General features: G+C 39.3%; 1 protein-coding gene across 4 annotated transcripts in view; it reads right to left on the bottom strand.

Moving 5' to 3' along the window:
• RPRD1A (regulation of nuclear pre-mRNA domain containing 1A) overlaps positions 1 to 27587 on the bottom strand; it is a 711886-nt gene that overhangs the window by 41820 nt on the left and 642479 nt on the right. For all 4 annotated transcript variants that reach the window (XM_050767303.1, XM_050767301.1, XM_050767302.1 and 1 more), the window contains one exon: positions 632 to 761. In XM_050767303.1, coding sequence (XP_050623260.1) covers positions 632 to 761 — 130 coding nt within the window. The remainder of the gene's footprint in view (positions 1 to 631; positions 762 to 27587) is intronic.

Raw genomic sequence — 27587 nt, 5'->3', positions numbered from 1 at the left:
GGCAGGTGGATCATGAGGTCAGGAGTTCAAGACCAGCCTGGCCAAGATGGTGAAACCTTGTCTCTACTAAAAACACAAAAATTAGCTGGGCGCAGTGGCAGGCCACCTGTAATTCCAGCTATTCGGGAGGCTGAGGTAAGAGAATCTCTTGAATCCGGGCAGCAGAGGTTACAGTGAGCCGAAATTGCACCACTGTACTCCAGCCTGGGCGACAGAGTGAGACTCTGTCTCAAAAAAAAAAACAACAAAAAATAGAAACAGTACTAAGTGCATATGGAAATATTCGTTACAAGACTGATAGCTATATAAACACACAAATTTTTAATTGTATACCTTCATTCATTTTTAATGAAGTTCATTCCAATATAGGAGTTGGTTCTGGTCTCTTAAAGGAAAGCTGTAATTCAAGTACTGCAACGGCCCGCCTTAGCAACAGTTCAAAAAATATTTTTCCTTCACAGAAGGCATGTAATACATTTATAAATGCCATGTAGAGGGAAGTCTTTTCAAATGAAAGCATCAAAGAACTATATTCCCTATTTTTTATTTTAATAGCTTAAGGCAAATTTTAGTGAAAGGATATATGGTACATTTAAAACAGATTACCTAATACCCAAAACAATGATCATACCTTGAAACATGCTTAAAAGCCTCCACTATAACTGGTGCAAAATCTTTTGTAAACTCTGGTCCCTTCCTCTTGCTGTTCTGTATGACATCATTGGCTAGGTAGAGAAAAGTAAGCTTCCTGTTTGGTTTGGCTGAAAAATAAGAAAAAGTTTAAAATCTACTTAAAACATCTTTACTTGGACAAACTTTCTCAATATCTGAATTAAGCATTTTGAGAACTAAAATAACCCTACTAACCTTATGTATCATTTCAAACCTAGTTTCTCATTTTACTACCAACTAACCAGAGTCACTGCTGCTAACTCACCAGAACGACTAATGTCTATGTAAAAATGCATCTCGGTGACTCCTGTCACCTAAATTTTATCTATCCTGTTACTAAATTTTAGTAAAACCATTACAAACTATAAGAAATACAGTCATTTAAAATAAGATGGTGATTAGTCATGTTATTAAGATGGCACCCTAAATCCTCCATTGAATTTAAGATTGTTTTAATAGACATGTTAATTCAAAATCATTGTTAAGCTACTGTAAAACAGAAGAGCATGAAATGTAAAACAGGTTGAAAGAGACATCCCTTCAATCAATTATACATTTTTTGTTTACGCAACAAATATTTCCCAAGGTAACAGATTAACTGCTAGGGAGAATAAATGGGAAAAGTTAAGATGTTTCTGTCTTTAGAATACATGGCCATAAATTTTAAACTGAATTCATTGCGACAAAAATATTCCCCTACTCACTATGCTCTGTGGGTGTCATCATTTCTCTAAGGAAGTAGACAAGATTTCAACAGTTGTGGGCCAGAGTACATTTTTACTGGTTACAATGTTAAATAGCAGAGTAGTACTGAATATGACTCAAACAAGACTATACATAAGGAAAACAGTGTTGAACATAATCTTTTATACTATTATTACATTTTACTAGAATTAAACTTGAATCACTCAACGTAGTACAGTCATATTCAGAAGCATTATACCTTGTGGCATCCATAGTACAACGCTGTAGGAAACTTATGGTCAGGACCAATTATGCAGTATCCTATTGATGTCGGCGATCTCATTGGATTTAAGACAAAAATTTTGATCAGGCTACATGTGGTCTTCTAGATGTTAAGAATTCAATTTACAAATTTAAGCATTCGACATATTAAAAAGTCACCTCTGAGTTCACATCATTCTTGAGGTACAACCAGAAGCCCAACCTTCTCACATACTGTCACAACTGATCAAACTTTACAAAACCTGTGCCATGCCACTGTATAACCTGGTTTGTCTGTTTAAACTGCTGTCTACCACTTTTCCTGCTTTTGAAAGTTGCTGGCATGGAATAAAGATAAGAAGAGATGGCAATAACAGAGAACAACTTCTGGTTTTCAGGCTCCTTGTCTGGTTAGATAAACCACAGTGTGTAACTGGTTAAGGTATCAGGACCCTTTCGTAACATTCAGTCCTGTCTCTTTTTTACCCATCCCTGCCCTCTCAATCTCACCCACAAAATAGGTTGGTATTATTCAATCCAGGTTTTTGCCTTCCCAGTGTCAAATGAGTTTAGAAACTCAAATTTGTATTATCTAATTGGGAGGTTGCCTGCAATACTTTTGAATGGGTACCTGAACAAACGGAATCCTTTCACTGCTCTTTTACTATGTGCTACACACTATTCCAAGCACTTTACATATATTATCTCACTTAATCCTAACAATATGTCTCTATTTGGCAGTTGAACAAAGTCAAAAACGTTATTTGCCCCCAGGGAAATAATGAGGAAGAGATCAGCCAGGATTGGAATCCAAAAAGTCCAACAGCCAAGCAAATCCCTCTTAACAACTAGACCATGCTTCCTGTCATAATTAAAAGGGCATGTTAACCTTTTGAGACTCAAAAGTAGCAACTCAAAAGAAGAAAAAGATAAAACAATGCAAAACAAATAGTAGCAACTCAAAAATATTTTACAGCGTTAGCAGCATTATTCACAATAGCCAATAGGTAAGAGCACTGATCAATGAACAAACAAAACGTGAATTATATATTCAATAAAGTATTATTCAGCCTTATAAAAGAAGGAAATGTTGACACCTGTTACAACATAGATGAATCTTGAGGACACCCATGTCAGGTGAAATAATCGAGTCACGAAAAAAGACAAACGACTGTCTGTTCTACTTATTGGAGGTAGTCAAATTCATAGAAAAAGAGAGTAGAAGGGTAGTTGCCAAAGGCTATGGGAATGGGAGGAGAATGGGAAATTATTAATGGGTAGAGTTTCAGCTTTGCAAAATGAACAGTTCTGGAAACTGGCTACACAACAATGTACTTAATACTACTGGACTGTACACTGAAAAAATGAAGATGGCAAATAATATTTATTACCACAAAAACAAAAAACTTCATTTTTTTTTTTTTTGAGACGGAGTCTTGCTCTGTCGCCCAGGCTGGAGTACAGTGGCACGATCTCTGCTCACTGCAAGCTTCGCCTCCCAGGTTCACGCCATTCTCCTGCCTCAGCCTCCCAAGTAGCTAGGACTACAGGCGCCCGCCACCACGCCCGGCTAGTTTTTTGTATTTTTTTTTTTTTAGTAGAGATGGGGTTTCACTGTGTTAGCCAGGATGGTCTCGATCTCCTGACCTCGTGATCCGCCCACCTCGGTCTCCCAAAGTGCTGGGATTACAGGCGTGAGCCACCGCGCCCGGCCAGTGTTTTTTTTTTTTTGAGACAAGGTCTCGCTGTCTCCCAGACTAAAGGCTCACTGCAGCCTCGACCTCCTGGGCTCAAGCAATCCTCCTGCCTCAGCTTACCAAGTAGCTGGAACCACAAGGGCATGCCACCATGCCTGGCTAATTTTTTTTTTAACTTTTTGTAGAGATAAGGTCTTACTTCGTTGCCCAGGCTGGTCTTGAACTCCTGGGCTCAAATGACCCTCCTATTTAGGCCTCCCAAAGTGCTGGGATTACTGGTGTGAGCCACTGTGCCTGGCCCTAGAATGTTTTTTAAATTCATGGGTTAATTTCTCAAAGAATCCAGAATAGTTTTTACAATATACACTAAAATAAAAATTTACAAGATTTAAAAATATATTTACCATTGTTTTCCAAAGGACAAATTCTATATTAGATGATTGAGCATAGGGTCCAAATACCAAGACACTATTTTTGCTTTTATCCTTGTAGAACAAAGCAAAAATATGAAAAATACCCAGCAATCATCACAACTTATGCCCTTCCCTAAATTTTCAGTGAATGAAATTTACTTCCATTTAAAATTATGTGTCCCTATACATACAACAAATAATTAATGGTGGTAATCACAACAAGCAATGTAAGAAAATTACAAAAAAAAATGTCAAATGAATTTTGGTATTTTTAAAAATAACAGAGCCATAAATTGTTATTAAAAGAAAAACAGAGAGCTAACAGAAAGGAAAAACAAACCATTTCATAATTCCTCAAAGAAATGCCACTGTTGGCAACAAAGAATATAAGACTAAATGACAGGTCTGACCTAGTTAATTCCTATATTTCCGTTGCTCATGGGGTTCCTTCCAAAAACACCTGTTTTCCAAACCTTCCATTCAATTTAAATAGCATTTATTATTTTAATGTTTTCCATGTACCAGGTACCACTCTAAGTACAGACTAAAATTAACCTTTCCTGTTCAATCAGGAGTTTGCAAGTTTCATACAAATTGGCAGATGATAGGTCACATCACTAAAATGTTCTTTTTTCTCCTTTATTTTTTCTCCCCATGAATATATCACAGCAACACAGAAACAATCATAAATAATATATATTTGTGATATGGTTTGGCTGTGTCCCCATCCAAATCTCATCCTGAATTATGGTTCCCATAATCCCATGTGTCATAGGAGGAACCAGGTAGGAGATAATTGAATAATGGGGGCAGCTACCTCCATGTTTTTCTCATGTTAGTGAGTTCTCATGAGATCTGATGGTTTTATAAAGGGCTTTCCCCCACTTCACTCTGTACTTCCTGCCGCCGCCATGTCAAGAAGGACGTGTTTGCTTCCTCTTCTGCCATGATTGTAAGTTTCCTGAGGCCTCCCCAGCCCTGAAGAACTGTGAGTCAATTAAATCTATTTCCTTTATAAATTACCCAGTCTCAGGTATTTCTTCATAGCAGCATGAGAACAGACTTATACAGTAAACTGGTACCAGGTAGTGGGGTACTGCTGTAAAGATACCTGAAAATGTGGAAGTCACTTTGGAACTGGGTAACAGACAGAGGTTGGAACAGTCTGGAGGCCTCTGAAGACAACAGGAAGATGTGGGAAAGTTTGGAACTTCCTACAGACTTGCTGAATGGCTTTGACCATAATGCTGATAGTGAAGTAGACAATGAAGTCCAGGCTGAAGTGGTCTCAGATGGAGATGAGGAACCTGTTGGAAACTGAAATAAAGGTGACTCTAACTACGCTTTAGCAACAAGACTGGTGACATTTTGCCCCTGTCCTAGAGATCTGTGGAACTTTGAAGTTGAAATAGATGATTTAGGGTATCTGGTGGAAGAAATTTCTAGGCAGCAAAGCATTCAAGTGATTTGGATGCTCTTAAAAGCATTCAGTTTTAGGCATTCACAAAGATATGGTTTGGAATTGGAACTTATGTTTAAAAGGCAAGTGGAACATACAAGTTGGGAAAATTGGCAGCCTGAGGATGCAATGGAAAAGAAAATCCATTTTCTGAAGAGAAATTCAGGCGGGCTGCAGAAATTTGCAAGCAACAAGGGGTCAAATGTTTATCCCCAAGACGATGGGGAAGTCTCCAGGGCATGTCAGAGACCTTCATGGCAGCCTCTCCAATCACAGGCCCACAGGCCAAGGAGGAAAAAATGGCTTCCTGAGCCAGGCCCAGGGACTTGTCGCTTTGGGCAATCTCAGGATTTGGTGTCCTGCATCCCAGCTGCGCGAGCTCTAGCCGTAGCTAAAAGGGGCCAGGGTACAGCTTGGGCCATTATTTCAGAGGGTGCAAGCCCCAAGCCTTGGTGAGTTCCAAGGTGGTGTTGGGCCTGTGGATGCACAAAAGGCAGTAACTGAGGTTTGGGAACCTCCACCTAGATTTCAGAGGATATATGGAAACACCTGGATGTCCAGGCAAGTCTGTTGCAGGGGTGGAGCCCTCATGGAGAACCTCTACTAGGGCAGTGCGTAGGGGAAATATGGGATTAGAGTTCCCACATGGGGTCCCCAGAGGGCACTGCCTAGCAGAGTTCAAGAAGAGGGCTACTGTCCTCCAGATCCCAGAATAGTAGATCCACCGACAGCTTGCATTCGTGCCTGGAAAAGCCACAGGCAGTCAACATCAGCCCGTGCAGGAGCTGCCCAAGGCAGTGGGAGCCCACCCCTTGCATCACCATGCCCTGGATGTGAGACAGGGAGTTAAAGGTGATTTTGGAGCTTTAAGGTTTAATGGCTGCCCTGCTGGGTTTCGGAGTTGCGCGGGGCCTATATACCCCTTGTTTTGGACAATTTCTCCCTTTTGGAACAGGAGCATTTACCCAATACCTATGATACCCCCATTGTATCTTGGAAGTAACTAATTTGTTTTTTATTTTACAGGCTCATATGTGGAAGGGACTTGCCTTATCTCAGGTGAGACTTTAGACTTGGACTTTTGAGTTAATCCTGGAATGAGTTAACTTGGACTTTGGGGGACTGGTGGGAAAGCATGATTGGTTTTGAAATGTGAGAAGGACATGAGACTTGGGAGGGGCCAGGGGTGGAACGATATGGTTTGGCTGTGTCCCCACCCAAATCTCATGTCAAATTGTAATCTCCACATGTCAGGGGAGGGGCCTGTCTCAGGTATTTCTTCATAGCAGCATGAGAACAGACTAATACAGTAAACTGGTACCAGGTAGTGGAGTACTGCTGTAAAGATACCTGAAAATGTAGAAGTCACTTTGGAACTGAGTAACAGGCAGAGTGGGTGCCATGACAATAAGTTTCCTGAGGCCTCCCCAGTCATGCAGAACTGTGAGTCAATTAAATTTCTTTTCTTCATCAATTACCCAGTCTCACATAGTTGTATATAGCAATGTGTGAGGAGACTAATACAATCACCTAAAAAGTTGAGCACATCCCCCAGAAGGGGCATGGTAATAAAAGTTCAGTTCATCACATAACCAGGAGACAGTTGTAAAACATACCACAAACAATTCAACTAAAAGATCAATTACCAAGCTTCAAAAAGAAATCAGAGTATGCACTATTAAACAATATGAAGCAGACTTAGTGAAAGGATTAAAACATCATCTCTAGTTCCACTAATTCATAATCAGTTCATAGTTTTAGTTGTTCATAATGGTAGAAAGTGGTAGAAGTGGTGTTACCTATTTTCTTACATTGTAGATACCTTATGTATACTCATTTTTATATGCTGCACGATATCATAATCTAATTAATCATCCATGGTTTATGAAGATTGAATTTAAAACTACAGTAGATGGCAATGCTGATAAATACAATAAACAGCCAAAATCCTGTTATCTATAAACATAAGAACCATCGTTCCGAGGGAAACCTTCTATATGGAAAGCAGCCGCAGGAAATTGAATAAGGAAACACATACACACACGCATGCACACATGCACATATACACACACAAAAAAATATGTACATGTACATATACACACACATACATATCAATGGGAGGAATGAGCATTACTGCAGGTCTTGTACAAGGAAATCAGGAGAAAAGTCATTTTGAAAAAAAAATCTATTAAAGATTTATTAACAATTACTGGACATCCTCCTCTATTTCCCTGGTAAAATGAATGACTATAGACTAGAAAAAGGTTCTATATATCCTGCTTATATAGTATATACATATTAAATCCTCAAATTTTAAGTATAATTTAATTATCTTCTCTAAGTTTGAGTTGGGTGGAACTATAAATGCATTTAACTAAAGGATAATTATAAATGATTAAGGTCTCATGCCACTCATACAGTCAACAAATAATTACTTGGTATCTACCATTCACAGACACTGCATTAGCTACTACGAATAAAAGACGACTCAACAGTCAAGTTGATAAAAGCCTACTTAAGTCTTATGTGTAAATGTGTGATGAAGCATTAGTGAAAAGAATATCCTTGGCAGAAAGAAGCTCCGCTCATGACCTAATGAATGCACTGTACATTATATATGAGGGAATAATGAAGTGTAAAGCTGGAAAGAAAGGAAGACTTAAACTAAATATCAAGCTAACAAGTGTTTCAGCTTCATTTTGTAAACAAAAAGAGAAGTATTGAAGTTTTAATTTGGGAGCAGGGGCGAACAGGAGGAGATCCTGAGGTACATTAGGAAAACTAGAAGTAGGTAACACTGAACACTAAGAATACTGCAATAGGCAAGGAAAGAAGAAAGAATTCAAAACTAGAGTTGTGATAACAGGAATTTTGCCTTTCATTTTTCTATGTAGTACCTCCTTTCCCACATCTAATCACCCCTAAAAATTTCTAAGCTTTTTAGGGAAGTGGTACTTACACAGAAGAAAAGTGTTTTTATTAACTTACAGTAAATTCCTGTTTGACAAAATCTCCAATTGGAATTTCTCTTTTGTTGTACCTCCATTCTAAAAGGAAGCAATTAACAAGAAAATATTTACTACACCTTTTAGAGTTAAATAGTTCTTTACAGTAACTGTCTTTCAGAATGAACCAGAAACACTGCTCAATTTCAGGTGAAAAAAAAGAATTCCACATAAGGGTTTAATGCAGAACACTACATTAAGTATCTTGAAGTTGAGTGAAATTCAAATGTGAATTGAAGAAAGGTTTTCTGCATAGTCTCAAAAATACTAGAAAAATTAATCAAAAATAACTTGTTCCTAACTTTCTGGATAATCTTCGGGTTTTCTCAATTATCACCTATACCAGCTCCATTTATAAAAATGTTTTTAAATAATAAATTTTTTCATTAATAATCTCCACATACCTCTCCTGAAACCAAGGAGTTAATTATGTAGCATTTCCTATTATGTATGGCTTTTAAAAGGCCCTAAACTTATCTTCCATCTTATAGAACCCTTTTCTCCGAATTCCTTGGTATCCTCATGCTCTTTTAAGTCCTACTACAGTAATCACTCTCCCCACAGCAGGGCTATCTCCAACTTACTAGACTCTCTCCCAACTAAACCCTGTTTCTTTTAGTTCAGAAAAGCATGGAGATGGATCTAATTCAGTTCCTTAACCCTGAGATAATTTTATACCTAAGCATTCATTTTAAAAATGTAGTGCAACAAACAAATTAAAAACACACGTTTGTGGAAATCAGCATTTTCTGAGGCAAAAAAAGAAAGGTCTGTGCTGTGCAGACTTGTATCCTGAGAGTGTTTCTCTGAACCTGTTTCCAAAACAACTTCAAGACTTTTCCTTCTGCCTGTGGCATTGTGGGGAAGACATGTTCCTATGGATGGATAGGTGGTTGTAAGCCAAAAACTGCTTTAAGTCAGTCAACATCTTTGTCACAGAAAGCATATAATCAATAGATGATTCTTCAATGGATTCTATCTGTCCCAGACAGGACAAACAGTTCAGTCAGACACAGCTGGCTGCTTCTCCACAGCAGAGGTGGGTGAAAAGTGGGTAGAGGTGATGTACTCCTGTACTACTGCCAGGAGGTCTCAGATTTGGCAGCCTATTCCTTGGAAGAGTTCAGGTTCACATTTCAAATTACACAGTAGGGACTGCTCCTGTCAATTCTTGCTTACAAGCCTTTGAAGATTTTCTACCGTTCTCCAGACAACATTTTAAAATCCTTAATATGCACCAAAGGCCTTAAACAAAGAGGTCTCCACCATCTACACTACTCTTCACATCCAACACTATCCTCCAACTTTCCCAACTCCTACCATACTTTAGACCTCAGTTAAATGGGTTCCTCCAGTTTTCCCTGACCAACAAGACCACACAGGTTAGGCAGCCGTGAGATGCTTTCATAGCACTCCACACTACTTCTATGGCACATCTACCCTAACTATAATTATTTTTATTTCATGTAGTGCTTCCCAACTAAACTAAGTTCCACTGAGAACAATGACTGTCAAATCTACCAAAATCAAACCCAAAAGCTAGCTCCTAATTTGATCAACGTTTACTGAATACATTTTGGCCTAGACCTGTGGCTTTAATTACTTGTCTCAGTAACTTAGTTTCTGATCATTAACCTCAACCAGCACAGGAGACAGGAACACATGTAAAATTACACTGCTGTCAGAAACCGCAACAATTTTTAATTCAGATTATGAAAGACAAACTTCCTTAGCACTCTTATTTGTACTTTTTTAACGTATTGAGTTCAACTATTTTCATTTTCCTTCCTTCACTCTACAGTTCTCACAAAGCAATAACTTATAGAAAAACAGTCAAGACATGTGCACAGGAAGTACAAAAACAGAAATGTTAAATAATTAAAACCAACTACCATTTTCAACCTACTAGAGTGACCGACACTAAAGTCTGACACGAACTAAAACTGACAAAAGTATGGGTGAGATGACCAAATTTAGATACCTTCAGACACTGGTGGTTAAATCATAAATTAGTACAACCTCTCAGAAAAACAACTTGGTAATATCTATCGAAATTCAGAAAACGTAATTGCACATAGCTTCTTGACCTTACAAATTTTACTTGTAAGAATTTATCCTATGGATATATTTCTCATAAATGCACAAAGAAATCATTAAGGATATTCACAACAGCATCAACAAAGAACTGAATAAACCATGGCACATTCATACAATCCACACAATATTCTGCAGCTGTTCAAAAATGAAATAGAGGTTGATGTACTGATATGCAAAAATATCAAAGACATAGTATTAAGTTACACACAAACACAGTAAACAATATCTTTGGGAAAGACCAAGAAGAATCGGGGGGAAAAGGTGGAGTTACCAACAAAGAACTAAGTTATAAAAGAGAAACATATAAATTATACGTTAAATGATTACTCTGAGCCTACATGCTGAAAAAGGCTTCAGCATAGGGCTGGCCTGGTACTCCACCAACTATCTTCGTTGTGTAGGTGCATTTATTCATGGCTTCTCCTGTTTCAATGCTTGGTTAAGGAGAACAAAAGAATATCTAGGTCCAAGCAAAGGAACATCTTTTCCATTCTAAAAAGCCAAAGGAAATTCAAATTGCTGAGAAACTTTCGTAAACAAAATAATTTTTAAAACTTTGGTTTCAGTATATGCAACAAATGAACTATAAAAATCCTGAGATGAATAAACTTCATCCTGGACCATTAGACCACTATAAAATACACTGTCAAGTGGAATACCCATTTATTCACATTACACTTCTAGAATGAAATTGAGACAAACTTTTTTGCTTTTTTACAAATAAATTGAAAGAAATAATACCGACTACAATTTTTATGACCTGAGCATTGTTCTAAAAGTTTATTATGTATCTCATTTAATCTTCAAAACAACCCTACAAGGTAAGTTATTCTCATTTTACCAACCATGAGAGGTGACAACGTCCTAGCAGCCCTCACTCTCAGCGCCTCCTAGGCCTCAGCGTCCACTCTGGCAGCACTTGAGGAGCCCTTCAGCCTGCCACAGCACTGTGGGAGCCCCTCTCTGGGCTGGCTGAGGCCGGAGCTGCCTCCCTCTGCTTACAGGGAGGTGTGGAGGGAGAGGCGCTGGCAGGAACTGGGGCTGCACGCTGGCGCTGGCGGGCCACTGCGAGTTCCCACGGTCGCAGGCTCGGTGGGCCCCACCTGGCCCGCTGGCGCCGCCAGCCCAGGGCAGTGAGGGGCTTAGCACCCGGGTCAGCAGCTGCGGAGGTTGCGCCAGGTCCCCCAGCAGTGCTGCCCCGCCAGTGCTGCACTCAAATTCTCGCAGGGCCTTAGCTGCTTCCCCACGGGGCAGGGCTCTGGACCTGCAGCCTGCCATGTCTGAGCTCCCACCCTGCAGTGCGCTCCCGCGCAGCCCGAGCCTCCCCAACAGGCGCTGCCCCCTGTTCCATGGCGTCCAGTCCCACCAACAGCCCAAGGGCTGAGGAGTGCAGGTGCGGCTGGGGACTCGCTGGCAGCTCCGCCTGCAGCCCCGGTGCAGGATCCACTAGGTGAAGCCAGCTGGGTTCCTGAGTTGGATGGGAACTTGGAGAACTTTTATGTCTAGCTAGAGAATCATAAATACACCAATCAGCACTCTTGTGTCTAGCTCACGGTTTGTAAATACACCAATCAGTTCTCTGTATCTAGCTCAAGGTTCGTAAATACACCAATTGGTACTCTGCACCTAGCTAACTCTGTGTCTAGCTAACCTAGTGGGGACTTCGAGAACTTTTCCATCTAGCACTCTGTGTCTAGCTCAAGGATTGTAAACGCACCAATCAGCACTGTGTCTAGCTCAGGGTTTGTAAATACACCAATCAGGACTCTGCATCTAGCTCAAGCTTTGTAAATACACCAATTGGTACTCTGTATCTAGCTAACTCTGTCTAGCTAACCTAGTGGGGACCTGGAGAACTTTTCCATCTAGCACTCTGTGTCTAGCTAGCTCAAGGATTGTAAATGCAACAATCAGCATGCTGTCAAAATGGACCACTCAGCTCTCTGTAAAATAGACCAATCAGCTCTCTGTAATAATTGACCAATCAGCAGGATGTGGGTGGGGCCAGATAAGGGAATAAAAGCAGGCTGCCCAAGCCAGCAGTGGCAACCTCCTCAGGTCCCCTTCCATACTGTGGAAGCTTTGTTCTTTCGCTCTTTGCAATAAATCTTGCTGCTGCTCACTCTTTGGGTCCACGCTGCCTTTATGAGCTGTAACACTCACCGCGAAGGTCTGCAGCTTCACTTCTGACAGCGAGACCATGAACCCACCAGAAGGAAGAAGCTCCAGACACATCTGAACGTCTGAAGGAATAAACTCCAGACACACCATCTTTAAGAACTGTAACACTCACCGCGAGGGTCCGTGGCTTCATTCTTGAAGTCAGTGAGACCAAGAACCCACCAATTCCGGACACAAAACAATTATTAAAGTACAGCTACCCTTCAACAATAGGGGGTAAAGAGGGTCAACCCCCTGGGCAGTAAAAAACCCATGTATAACTTCTGACTCCCAAAAAACTTAACTACGAATAGACTATCACTGAGCAGAAGCTTTACTGATAACATAAATGACACATATTTTGTATGTTAAACTATATACTGTATTCTGACAATAAAGTAAACTAGAGAAAAGAAAATGTTAAGAAAATCACAGAAAGAAAACATTTATTATTAAGTGGAGGTGTTTTCATCAAAAAGGTTTTCTCTTCGTCATTTTAATGTTGAATAGGCTAACGAGGAAGAGGGGGAAGAGGAGCGGTTGGTCTTGCTGTCTCAGGAGCATAGGAGGCAGAAGGCGTTGGAGGAGGTGGAAGGGAAGGCAAACACACTCATGTAACTTTTACTGAAAAAAATTCACATAGAAGTAGACCTGGGCAGTTCAAACCCATATTGTTCAAAGGGAAACTGTAATTAAATGTAAATTACAATGAAATCAATCAGCACTCTCAAGCCCCATACTGTGTCCCTAAAAAACATTTCATTAATAAAAACAGATCAAAGCCGGACATGGGAGCTCACACCTGTAATCCCAGCATTTTGGGAGGCTGAGGTGGGTGGATCACCAGAGGACAGGAGTTCGAGACCAGCCTGGCCAACATTGTGAAACCCCATCTCTACTAAAAATACAAAAATTAGCCAGGCATTGTGGTGCACGCCTGTAATCCCAGCTACTCAGGAGGCTGAGGCACAAGAATCACTTGAACCCAGGAGGTGGAAGTTACAGTGAGCCAAGATCACACCACTGCACTCCAGTCTGGACAACAGAGCGAGACTTGGTATCAAAAAATATAAAAAATAAAATAACTAAATAAAAGCAGGTCAAGTCTCACGTCCTCTGGCAAATAAAAGCAGGAAATGCACAAAATGTACCAAGGACATCTTGTCATGCTAGAAAGGATAAAAGTGATTTTAAAAACTGCAATTGTATCCAAAGGACACAAGCAAACTTCCAAGAGGCTGCCACTGACAAAAGAGCATCAAAAATAATAATAGTCTGAAATACAAACATATAAAAATCCATGAGCTGAAAATGATACTTAAAAAAAGAAAACAGGCCAGGCATGGTGCCTCATGCCTACAATAACAGCACAAAAACAGTTCTGCTCCAGCCAAACACCATAGAAAAAAACTTCTGCCACACCCATACTAGCAAAGAAAACGGTAAGCCTAGACTTCCACCCTCACAGTACTGTAATGTGGAGCTCAACATTCCCACCAGAGTAGTGTCAGAGAAGGCAGAGTAGGGAACCTGGACTTCCAACTCCACTCAGCAATAAGGAAACACTCCCCACTGGGCTGTATCACAGGAGGCCTAGGGGAACAACAAGACTTTCACCATGGTACGGCAGTAATGGGAACATATACTCCTTCTCCCCTCCCCACGGTGTCAGCGGAGACCTACTGGAAAGCCAGAACTTCTACTCGCACACAACAGTACCACAGTACCTCCTTCTCCAGATGAGGCAGTGTCAGAGAAACCTAGTTAAATTAAGATTAAATAAGATCTATCATCTTGGCTAAGCACAGTGGCACATGACTGTAATCTCAGCATTATAGGAGGCCGGGGTGGGTGGACTGCTTGAGTTCAGGACTTCAAGGCCAGGCCGGGGCAACATGGTGAAACCTCGCCTTCAAAAAAAACACAGAAAAATCAGCCAGGCATGGTGACACATGCCTGTAATACCAGGTATTCAGGAGGCTGAGGTGGGAAGATTCAGAAGGTGGGAGGATTGCTGAGCCTGGGAGGTCATGAAGTGAGGTGCCACCGCAGTTCAGCCTGGGTGACAGAGTGAGAGCCCATATCAAAAAAAAAAAAAAAAAAAAAAACCCAACAACAACAACCTAGAGTCTCATAACATCCCCAAATCCATTGTATCCATTAAAAAAAAAAAATCACCCCATATCAAGAACCAGGAAGATATGAAACAGAATGGGGAAAAACAGCAACAGATCCCAACACAAAGTAGAGAGGTTTACATGATCTTACAAAGACTTTAAAGCAGCCGCTAAGGCTGGGCAACACAATGAGACCCCCATCTCTACAAAAATAAAAATTAAAAAATTAGGCATGGTGGCTCATACCTGTAGTCCCAGCTACTCAGGAGGCTTGCCTGAGCCCAGAGGTTGGAGGTTACAGTGAGCTACAATCACACCACCATACTCCAGCCTGGGCAACAGAGCAAAACCCTGTCTAGAAATAAAAAAATAAATAAAGCAAGCAGCCATCATAAAAATCCTTTATTAACTAGCATATAAAATATGTTGAGGCCGGGCATGGTGGCTCAAGCCTGTAATCCCAGCACTTTGGGAAGCCGAGACGGGCGGATCACGAGGTCAGGAGATCGAGACCATCCTGGCTAACACGGTGAAACCCTGTCTCTACTAAAAAATACAAAAACCTAGCCGGGCGAGGTGGCGGGTGCCTGTAGTCCCAGCTACTCGGGAGGCTGAGGCAGGAGAATGGCATAAACCCGGGAGGCGGAGCTTGCAGTGAGCTGAGATTCGGCCACTGCACTCCAGCCTGGGCGACAGAGCGAGACTCCGTCTCAAAAAATAAATAAATAAATAAAATATGTTGAAAATACAACATATCAAAAATCTGTGGGGCACAGCTGAAGCAGTGCTGAGAGAAATTCTGAACACTAAAGGTACAAATAGTCTCAAATCAATAATCTGTAATAAGTTCCCACTTCAAGAACCTAGAAAAAGAACAAAATTAACCCAAGCAAGTAAAAGGAATGAAATAATAAAGGCTAGAGCAGAGATCAATGAAAATAAAAACATAAAAATGCAGGAAAAAATTAAGTAAATGAAGCAAAGCACTGGTTATTTGAAAAGATCAATACAACTGAAAAGTTTCTAGCCAGAACGACAAAGAAATTAGAGGGAAGACACAAATTATCAATATCAGGAATAAAACAGGCTATCACTACAGACTTTACAGGCATCCAAAGGATAAAAAGGAAATACTATGAACAACTGTAGGCATATAACTTTGACAACTTAGATAAAATGGACCACTTCCTCAAATAATACAAGCTACCACAACTCACTCAGTATGAAACAGATTTGAAAAGCCCTATAACAATTAAGGAAATTGAGTTCTCAATCTTAAAATTCCCCCCTAAAAAAATCTCCAGATCCAGATGGTTTCCACCAGAGAATTTTACCAAATGTTTAAAGAATCTTTAAAATTCTACACAATCTCTTCTAGAAAATAGAAGAGGGAACACATCTCAATTCATTTTATGAAGTTAGTGCTATGGCACTCTGATATCAAAACCAGACACAGAACCCAAAAAAAGGAAAACTACAAACCAACAGTCTTCGTTAATACAGATGTACCCATTCCTTTTTTATTTTTTAATAACAGAGTTTCGCTCTTATTACCCAAGCTGGAGCACAATGACGTGATCTGGCCTCACCACTGCCTCAGCCTCCCAGGTTCAAGCAATTCTCCTGACTCAGCCTCCCAAGTAGCTAGGACTACAAGCATGCACCACTACACCTGGCTAATTCTGTATTTTTAGTAGAGACGGGGCTTCTCCATGTTGGTCAGGCTGGTCTCGAACTCCCGACCTCAGGTGATCCACCCATCTCAGCCTGCCAAAGTGCTGGGATTACAGGCATGAGCCACCGCGCCCAGCCAGATGTAAACATTCTTAACAAAATATTAGTAAATAAAATTCAGCAACATACAAAAAGAATTATACAACACAGATAAGTGTAATTTATTCCAGGAATGCAAAGCTAGTTCAAGATTAGAACATCAATGTGATGCACCGTATTAACAGGCTAAAAAGAAAAACTGCATGGTCAAACCAATTAATGCAGAAGAGGCTTCTGACAAAATTCAACAACCATTCATGATAAAATCCCTCAGAAATCAAGAATAGAGAATTTCCTCAATTCGATAAAAAGCACCTAAAAAAAAGAAAAGAAAAAAACCTTACAGCTAACATTCCATCACAATGGATAAAGACTGAATGTTGATCAGGAACAAGGCAATAACTGTTTATTCTCATCAGTCTTATTACACATGATGCTGGATATTATAGCAAGTACAACAGGGCAATAAAAGGAAATAAAAGACAAAAAATTACAAAAGAAATAAAACTGTCCCTATTTGCAGATGACATGATTATTACAAAGCAAACCCCAAGGAATTTATAAAAAAAAAAAAAACAAAAAACTTTTACAGCGAATAAGTGTGTTCAGCAAGAGCTGAATTGTGCAGGCTGGAGTGCAGTGGCATGAACGCGGCTCACTGCAACCTCTGCCTCCCAGGTTCAAGCTGTTCTCCTCCTCAACCTCCTGAGTAGCTGTGATTAGAGGCGTGCGCCACCGCTGCCAGCTAATTTTTGTATTTTTAGTAGAGACGGGGTTCTGCCATGTTGGCTAGGCTGGTCTCAAACTCCTGACCTCAGGTGATCCACCCACCTCGGCCTCCCAAAGTGCTGGGATTACAGGCGTGAGCCACCAGACCCTGCCATGTATTATTTTTACCACAATGAAAAAATGCACACGTACAAAAATGTACTCAAGGATCAAGATTTAACAAAATTGGCCATTTTTACTGCTTTTAATGTGCACATTAGGTAAAATTGACTTTTTTTTTTAACTGTGAGTGTGTGGCGTTAAAAATAGTTGACTTGGCCGGGCGCGGTGGCTCAAGCCTGTAATCCCAGCACTTTGGGAGGCCGAGGCGGGTGGATCACGAGGTCAGGAGATCGAGACTATCCTGGCTAACATGGTGAAACCCCGTCTCTACTAAAAATACAAAAAACTAGCCGGGCGTGGTGGCGGGCACCTGTAGTCTCAGCTACTTGGGAGGCTGAGGCGGGAGAATGGCGTGAACCCGGGAGGCGGAGCTTGCAGTGAGCTGAGATCACGCCACTGCACTCCAGCCTGGGAGACACAGCGAGACTCCGTCTTAAAAAAAAAAAAAAAAAAATAGTTGACTTTTGAATAGCACAGGTGTTACAGGCACCAACCCATCACACAATCAAAAACCTGCATATAATTTTTGACTCCTCCCCAAAACTTAGGGAGTTGGTGGTCCTGCTGCCTCAGGAAGAAAATTAATGTATACATGGACCCACAAAGGTCAGACCTATGAATTTGACTACTCTAGGTGTCTCGTGTACGTGGAATCATACAATTTATTCTTTTGTGACTGGTTTAATTCACTTAGCATAATGTTTTTGAGGTACATCCATGTTGCAGCATGTGTCAGAATACCCTTTCTTTTTAAGGCTGAATGACTCCACTGTATGTATATACTACATTATGTTTATTCATTTATCTGTTGTTGGACACTTGGGTTGCTTTCACCTTTTGGCTGTTGTGAATAATGCTGCTGTGGAACACTGGAATTATGGGTGTGCACATATCTGTTTGAGTCCCTCCTTTATTCTTTAGGAGTTTATACTCAGGTGGAATTGCCGAATCATGGTAATTGTATATTTAAATTTTTTAGAAGCTGTCATACAGTTTTCTATAGCAGCTGCACCATTTTATATCCTGGCCAGCAGTGTGCCAGGGTTCGTTCTTGTTTTGACATCCTCACTAACATTTGTTATTTTCTGCTTTTTGATAATAACCATTCTAATGGATATGAAGTGGTATCTGCTTGTGCTTTTGATGTGCACAGAGACAGAAAATAAAAGGGTTGCTGGGGGAGAAGAAAATTGGGAGTTAATGTTTAATGGATACAAAGTTTCAGTTTGGGGAAATGGAAAAAAGTTCTGGAGATAATGATGAGTGCTAACAACAACTGAATGTACTTAATGCCACAGAACTGTACAATAAAAAAGGTTGAAATTGTAAATTTTGTTATATATACATTTATATATGTTATATATACATACATATATATGTGTGTATACATATATATATTAAAAAAAACAAAACAGGGTCTCACTCTGTCACCCAGGCTGGAGTGCAGTGGCACAGCCACGGCTCACCACAGCCCCAACCTCCTGAGTCGGGGATCCTCCAACCTCAGAGTATGTTGTTCAATGGAAAACTGTGCAATGATTACTACTATAGTTTGCCTTAATTAATGATTAGGTGCTACTGGTTTTCACCCACCTTTGCTTTTGTCTCATCAAGATGCGTGTCATATATGGCTTGCAAATCATTGAACTTCTAAGAGATTAATAGCCAGTATATATATATATATATATATACACACACACACACACACACATATATAAAACTCCTACAATTCAACATCAAAAAACAACTCAATTCAAAACAGGCAAACTGCTTGAACAGACATTTATCCAAAAAAGATACACAGAAAATCAGTAAGTACATGAAACTATGCTCACCATCATTAGTCATTAGGGAATAGCTGAAACTACAGCACACACTACCAAACCCAGCTAATTCTTGTATTTTTTTTTTGTAGAGACGGGGTTTCACCATGTTGCCCAGGTTGATCTCAAACTCCTGGGCTCAAGCAATCCACCCACCTCAGCTTCCAAAAGTGTTGGGATTAAAGGTATGAACTACCACACCAGAATTAATTTTTTTTTAACTGCTTTTAATGTGCACATTAGATACAACTGATTTTTTTTTTAACTGTGAGTGTGTGGCATTAAAAATACAGTTGACTTTTAAATAACACAGGTGTTACAGGCACCAATCCATCACACAATCGAAAACCTGCATATAATTTTTGACCCCCCCCCAAAACTTAGGGAGTTGGTGTCTTGCTGCCTCAGGAAGAAAATTCATGTATACATGGACCCACAAAGGTCAGACTTACGTTGTTTAATGGAAAACTGTGCAATGATTACTACTACAGTTTGCCTTAATTAATGATTAGGTGCTACTGGTTTTCACCCACCTTTGCTTTTGGTATCATCAAGATGTGTGTCAATATAGCAAGTATAAGGACAAACAAGCGTTAAGTAGTATCAGGAAAATCATTTTGACCTTTTGGACCCATATAACCCCCTAAAAGGGTCTTGGTGATTCACAGTGGTCTGTTGACCACACTTTAAGGACCACAGCTCTAAAAAGGGTTAAGTATGAACAGGGTAGAACAATGTAATAGACTAAAAAGGCTAGAAATTTTTCAGGTCTTTCTCAACCAAGGAAATTATAACTCAGGGTTCATTATTTGGCTCAAGATATCAGAAGTTCCTAAATCATACACTAGTTCTAAAAGAAACAACCAAATATTCTCTAATACCCCTTCCAATTCTAAAACCCTCAGATTCTACACACTTTTCAACATTCATTCAGTAACTCATTCAACACACAATTATTGTGTCTATTGTATGCTAGGTTCTGAGGGAATAAAGAAATAAGTTCAGTCCTCCAGTAATAAACTCAACACACTATTATAGATAAATGCTATAATAACAACAGTTAAAAGTACATGACACCATGGAAAATGTCAAGAGTAGGGAAAATTAGTGAATTTGAAGACAATTAAAATTATTGAGTCTGGGGAGCAGAAAGAAAAAGAATGAAGAGAAACTAACATAGTCTAATGGATCTGCCAATTAACAAATGCATTATGAAGTTACAAAAAGAAAAGCAAGAGAAAAGGATGAAGAAATTACACATGATTAACTAACGGCTAAAAACTCCAAAACTTGAAGAAAGACATGAATCTACAAATCCAAAAAGCTTAACAAACTTCAAGCAACATAAACTCAAAGAAACCCACACTAAGACACATTATAAACTGTCAAAAACAAAGACAACGAGAATCTTGAAAGCAGCAAGATTAAAAGCCAATTTCTCATCAGAAACCATGAGACCAGAAAACAGTGAGACAATGTATTTAACATCCTAACAGAAAAAAAAAAAACTGTCAACCAAGATTTTATACTTAGCAAAACAATCCTTCAAAACTAAAGGAGAAATTAAGGCATTTCAAGCTAAATAAAAGCTGACAGAGTTTGCTACTATTAAACCTGACCTACAAGAAATCCTAAAGAGAGTCCTTCAGGATGAAATTAAAGGATACTAGATAGTAACTAGAAGCCATAAGAAATAATGAACATCAGTAAAGGTAACTCCCTAAGTAAATATAAAAGCCAATATTGTTGTATTTTTAGTCTGTCACTTCTCTTTTTGTTTCCTATGTGATTTAAAAATCAAATGCATAAAATTTAAGTTTATCAAATGGTATACAAAATATAAAGATGTAATTTGTGATAACATAAAAGGAGGATAGGGCTAGAGAGGAACAGAGTTTTTGTATCCTATTGAAGATAAGTTGGTATCAATTTTTTTTTTAATTATTTTTTTTATTATTTTTTTTTTGAGACAGAATCTTGCCCTGTCACCCAGGCCGGAGCGCAATGGCACGATCTTGGCTCACTGCAACCTCCACCTCCTGGGCTCAAGTGATTCTCCTTCCTCAGCCTCCTCAGTAGCTGGGATTACATGCACCACCACACCTGGCTAATTTTTTGTATCTTTAGTAGAGACAGGGTCTTCACCATGTTGGACAGGCTGGTCTCAAGCTCCTGACCTTGTGATCTGCCCACCTCGGCAGATCACGAGGTGGGCAGATCACAGGTGTGAGCCACCTGGGATTATAGGTGTGAGTCACCATGCCCAACGCCCAATGCCCAACCTCAATTCAAATTTAAGATGTTAACTGAAATTATAAATTTAAATTATAAATTATGTTTATAAATTATAAATTTAAAGTTTTAAAGTTTAATTCAAAAAATGTTTTAAAGAACCCATCTCAAAAAACAGAACTAGGGATGATGGGTGGGTGAACAATTAATTCTTCCCAGGAGAAACTATAAAAACCTGAAGAGAGGAGTTGTCATGAGAGTCTGGAAACCAGGGGATAGAGGAGAAACAGAAAAAAGAAAAAGTACATAAAAGCACACAGACACATTAAAGTACAAGATACTTACATCATTTATAAAACTGAAGTGAATCTCACATACCATAAATTTAACCACATTAAAGCATACAATTCAGGGGTTTTTACTGCATTTGTAAGATTGTGCAACCATTACCTCCATCTAGTTCCAAAATATTTTCAGCACCTCCAAAGACAAGCCCACACCCACCTAGTAGTTATTCGCCATTCCTCTCTTCACTCTAGCCCCCAGGAGGATTATGGACTTACCTATTCTAGATATTCCATATATTATGAAATTACACAATATGTGACTTTTTGTGTTTGACTTCTTTTGCTTTGCACGTTTCTGAGGTTGCTCGACACTGTAGAATGTATCAGTATTTCATTCCTTTTTATAGCTGAATATAATATTCCAGCATGTGGATATACCATATTTGTTTATCCATTCATCTGCTAATGAACATGCAGGTTGTTTCAATCATTTGGTCACTATGAACAGTCCTATTATGAGAATTCTTATAAAGTATTTGTTTGAATATCTGTTTCCAAGTCTCATAAACATATACCTAGGAGTGAAATTACTGGGTCATATAGTAATTCTATGTTAACATGAGTAAGGAGGACAGCTAGTAGGTGAAAGAGATTAGATACAAGGAGATCCGCTGGGAGGCTATAGCAAGAATATTAGTAAATATGAGACCTAGGCAGTGGGGTGAAAAAGGAAAAGCAAGGGAGATACTGCCAAAAATAATTTAAAAAGCTGAAGGTAAGAAAACTATGAAGAGGTTGAAACAATCTTGAAGTTCTGAGCATAGGCAACTAGAAGATTAGTAATGCCCTTCACTGAAATAGGAAAGGCAAAGCAATAGGGAAGAGGAATGGGAATAGGGGAAGATGACAAAAAAGGGTTTATGTGCACAATGAGTTTGGGATGTGTAGGAAATGCCATTCAGTGATGCTGAGACTGGGGCTACAGAAAAAGATCATCGAATCATCAGCATATTTATGACAGAAACTAAAAACACCATCTAAAGCATCAAATTATAAACCCGTACTAATTGATTTACCAATTAAATGCTAGTGAATCTATGGCCGGGCATGGTGGCTCATGCCTGTAACCCCAGCACCTTAGGAGGCCAAGACAGGCAGATCACTTGAGGTCAGGAGTTCAAGACCAACCTGGCCAACATGATGAACCCCGTCTCTACTAAAAATAGAAAAAAATTAACCAGATGTGGTGGTGGGTGCCTGTAATCCCAGCTACTTGGGAAGCCGGGGCAGGAGAATCACTTAAATCAGGGAGGCGGAGGTTGCAGTGAGCAAAGGTCACATCACTGCACTCCAGCCTGGGCAACAGAGTGAGACTCCATCTCAAAATAAATAAATAAATAAATAAGTAAATAAATAAAATGTTAGTAAATCTAGATGAAGTGCTCAAATTACTTTTACTTGGGGATCTCCAAAGAAATAGAATCAATAGGACAGAGAGAGAAAAAGTGACTGATTATAAGGAATCGGCCATGGGAATCTGGAGGCTGACAAGTCCCAAGATCTGCAGTTCAGACTGCAGGAGAGCCTCAAGACCCAGGGGAGCCAATGGAGTAGTTCCAGTCCAAGTCCAAAGGCCTAAGAACCAGGACTACCAATGGTGTAATTCCAGTCTGAAGGCTAGCAAACTGGAGACCTGGAAGAGCAGCCAATACTTCAGTTTGAGTCCAAAGGCAGGAGAAAAAAAGACAAAAGAAAAAAAAAAAAGTCCAGGCTCAAAGGCAGTCAGCAGAAGTTCTCTCTTATTCATGGAAAAATCAACCTTTTCGTTCTATTTATGTCTTCAACTGGCTGGGTAAGTCCTACTTACATTAGGGAGGGCATCTGCTTTTCTGTCTGATTCAAATGTTCATCTCATCCAGAAAACACCTCCACACACATATCCAGAAATGGCTGGCTGAATGTCTGGGCATCCTGTTGCCCAGTCAGGTTGACAAAGAAAATTAACCATCACAAATGCTGTTCAAGATAATACCTCAAGATATTCAACTAAGAAAAGTGAATTTTTTGATAGTTTGGCAAAAATACGGTCCTTGACAAAAATGATTTGCTAGATTAAATGTCTAAGGTATTTTTAAACCATATTCTGAAGAAAAATGACGTTCCTTTAACTGGACCAAAGTGTGCCATCACAAAAATCAATCAATACAAACCATTTTCCCAACTTAGAGAAAAACTAATTGATGTTTTCAGTTTTAAGTCTTTTTTCATAATGCGACTTAATCCTTCAATACTTCCTTCTATTAGCCTGTACAAGAATCAAGTTAAGATACATTTAGCACAAAGTTAGACAATTATTTTTAACTTAAATATGCATTTCATGATACTCTTTACAGAGTTTTTACAAAGCATCAAGAAGTGACATCTGAAGAAGTTTGAAAATCACTTAAACAATTAAATACACATTTAAAATAAGATTGCACAGCTCTCAGCCTGACATTTGCCATCATAAAGACATACGTTCTCTTTTAGATACCGTAACAAATTAAAGTGATAATTTCAGAAATACCAAAAAATTTGTTCTTGTAGATAACAAGTTGATTCTAGAGTTTATATAGAAAAACAAAACAAGAATACACAAGAAAACTGCAACAGGGAAGAGTAATTGCTGAAGGGAAAAAAGCATGTCTGAGAGGGTACATGTCCTATCAGCCATGAAAACATAATAAAGAGTATAACAGTGCTACATGAGTAGACAGATCAACGCAACAGAATGAGTGAGAATACACACCGATACATAGAAAAACTTAAAGTAATGAACTTTTCACAAAATGGTGTGATACACTAATGCCTAGCCCGTCTATCAAGGTCTCTTAAATCATCACCTAAAACCATTAAGAAAATACTAGTATATTTACTAATGACATATACATTTTAATAGAAAAAACAGACATCCTAAACGTTCATCAACAGAGTAACAATTATGTAAATTTTGACATATCCATAAAATGAAATACAATACAATCATTTTTTGAAACAAAGCAATGCCATTAAACTGTTAACAGACTGATTCTGGGTAGAGAAATGGTTAAGGAGGGAATAGGAATGGAAAGAACCCATATATCATTCTTTACAGGCTTTTGGTCGTTTTTTTGGTTTTTTTAGGTGGGATCTAGCTTTGTCTCCCAGGCTAGAATGCAGTGGCACAATCTCGGCTCACTGCAACCTCCACCTCCCAGGTTCAAGTGATTCTCCTGCCTCAGCCTCCCAAGTAGCTGGGATTACAGGTGTCCGCCACCACACCCAGCTAAATTTGGTATTTTTAGTAGAGACAGGGTTTCACCATATTGGCTAGGCTGGTCATGAACTCCTGATCTCAAGTGATCTGCCCACCTGAGCCTCCCAAAGTGCTGGGATTACAGGTGTCAGCCACCATGCCCAGCCTTTTATGCCTTTTAAATTTCATTTTATGCACATATTACCTACTAAATGTTTTTAAAAACACACCTGGAAATTCCAAGCATTCAACATAAGCATGGCAAACCATTTTGTTTAAAAAAAATTATCAGTTATTACAGATAAAAAGGAGTAAGAAAAAGCTATAAAAAGGAGAACAGATGAATAGGCACCTTAGAACAGCCACGAGTTATGCAAGAGAACCAAAATGACCACAAAGCTCAGATGACAGCAAGGTGACTAAATAAACAATTCATCATTATAATCCTTTTATTTTTTTTCTGTATAATCCTCTTAATATATTTTTACAAACAAAAAATAAGAAAGGCGAGGAGCAATGCTGACACCTATAACCCCAGCACGTTGTGGGGCCAAGACAGGAGAATCATCTGAGCCCAGGAGTTCAAGATCAGCCTCAGCAATATGGCAAGACCCTGTTTCTATCAAAAAAAAAGAAAAAAAAGAAAAAATCAGCCAGGCATGGTGGCATGCACCTGTGGTCCTAGCTACTTAGGAGGATTGATTGAGCCTAGGAGGTTGGGGCTGCAGTGGGCCCTGATCTGCCACCACACTCCAGCCTGGGCAACAGAGCCAAACCCTGTCTCTCAAAAACAACAACAAACATATAACACACACACACACACACACACCTTAAGACACTTATTTTCAGACATAAAACACTAAAAGTTTATCTAACCCAGGCTCCATGGCTCATGCCTATAATCCCAGCACTTTGGGAGGCCAAAACAGGAGGATCACTTGAGCCAAGGAGTTTGAGATCAGCCTGGGCAATATGGCAAACATGGTCTCTACAAAAAATGCAAAAACAATTATTAGCCAGGCATGGTGGTATGCACCTAGAGTCCCAGTACTCAGGGGGCTGAAGTGGGAGGATCACTTAAGCCCAGGAGGCAGAGGTTGCTGTGAGTCGGGATCATGCCACTGCACCTGGGTGAGAGAGTAAGACCCTGTCTCAAAAACAAATTAAAAAATTAAAGTTTATCTAAATGTGTATTATCCTGTCTACCTCCAGAAAGGACTTATGAACGGAAATGTTCTATTTGAAAAGTCAAATAATATTGTTCTACATAAGACCACATTCGAATGATTACAACAGCTAAAACCTATGTCTATATTCTTGGTACAGCTCCTAGTAAATTCTACATATACTTCAAATCTTAAATCAAAGGACCCTTCCCTAATTTCATAAACTAGGATAGGTTCCCAATTACATTTCTCCTTTGTATTACTGTGCAGTTACTAGTTTAGCAGAGTGCACTTGCCTGGCTGATACGTAAGCTCCATGAAGACAGCTATATGTCTTTTTATGTGCTCAATCATCCTTGTTCACTAAGAGAGTAAGGAGGTCACTAAGTATTTCTTGAATAAAGAAAACAGAAGAAATTTCTTGTATTTTTTGTGACAGGGTCTCACTCTGTTGCCCAGCCCGGACATGCACTACATGGGAGTCATCATGGTCAGTTTGACAACATTAATCCTCTTCAATATAAGAACTTAGAAGATGCAAGCATTGTCTATTTTTTCAATTCTAACTTTGAAAGAGAAACGTGTAACAGTATCAGACAATATAAAAGTCACTGAATTGTCAATTTAAAACAATCTCCTCATTTTTAGGATTTATATTGCTATATATTTTTAAAGCAAATGAAAAATGTTCTTTAACTTCTCCATTTTTCTAAAACCAAATTAGTAAGAACAGCCAAGAATATACAGTACTTATTTTAGCACATCTTACAAATTTAAAGTCGTATTAGTGAATACGAATGTTAATTCAACAAATATTTAAGATCTTTCATCCAACGCAGTATGCTGGGGCTATGGAAGCTAAAAATTGAAATGGGAAAACAACGTGAAGGAGCCTACTATCTACTTCACAACCAATATGTAACTCCCCAACCTATAATACAATATGAAATGGTACTTAGTTCCCTGAAAGATATCTAACATAGCTTACTGATGAAAAAGTGCTCATTTCAACAAATGATTACAAATAGGAGGAAAATCTAAACCTTAAATAATGTATTATTTTAATTGTTGCCAACCCTAGAAAAAAATAAACCCAGCATGGTAGTGTGCACCTGTAGTCCCAGCTACTTGGGAGGCTGAGGCATGAAGAGTACCTGAGCCCGAGTTCAAGAGCAGCCTCCGCAACATAGTGAGACACTGTCTCATTTAAAAAAAAAAAAATTAGGAAACACAGTTAAAAGGCATTCAAAGGCCGACCATTTCCAGGTTTGGCTCTTTGCATCCAAAGCTATTTATCACCTCAGCACTTTCACATAATCCCAGTGGCTGCAGGCCCAACCCCCCCCAACTTGTTCAAAGAGGTCTTCTATTAAACATCACCTTGCAGAGATGATTTCCCTCTAACTAAAGATTTCCTCCTTCAAAGAACTAAACACAAAATTTATATTAAAAATGTTTTGTTTATTGGTTGCCCTTACCACAAGACTATAAATTCTGAGGGCAGGAATAAACTTGTCTTTTCTTTACCACTGTAATACACAATCAATAAATACAGGGTGAATTAACATACTTTAAG

The sequence above is a fragment of the Macaca thibetana genome, chromosome 18 (genome assembly GCF_024542745.1).
Source record: "Macaca thibetana thibetana isolate TM-01 chromosome 18, ASM2454274v1, whole genome shotgun sequence".
In the NCBI taxonomy this organism is placed as follows: Eukaryota; Metazoa; Chordata; class Mammalia; order Primates; family Cercopithecidae; genus Macaca; species Macaca thibetana.
The sequence above is the reverse complement of the archived record's forward strand: the minus strand, read 5'-3'. Positions and strand labels throughout refer to the sequence as shown.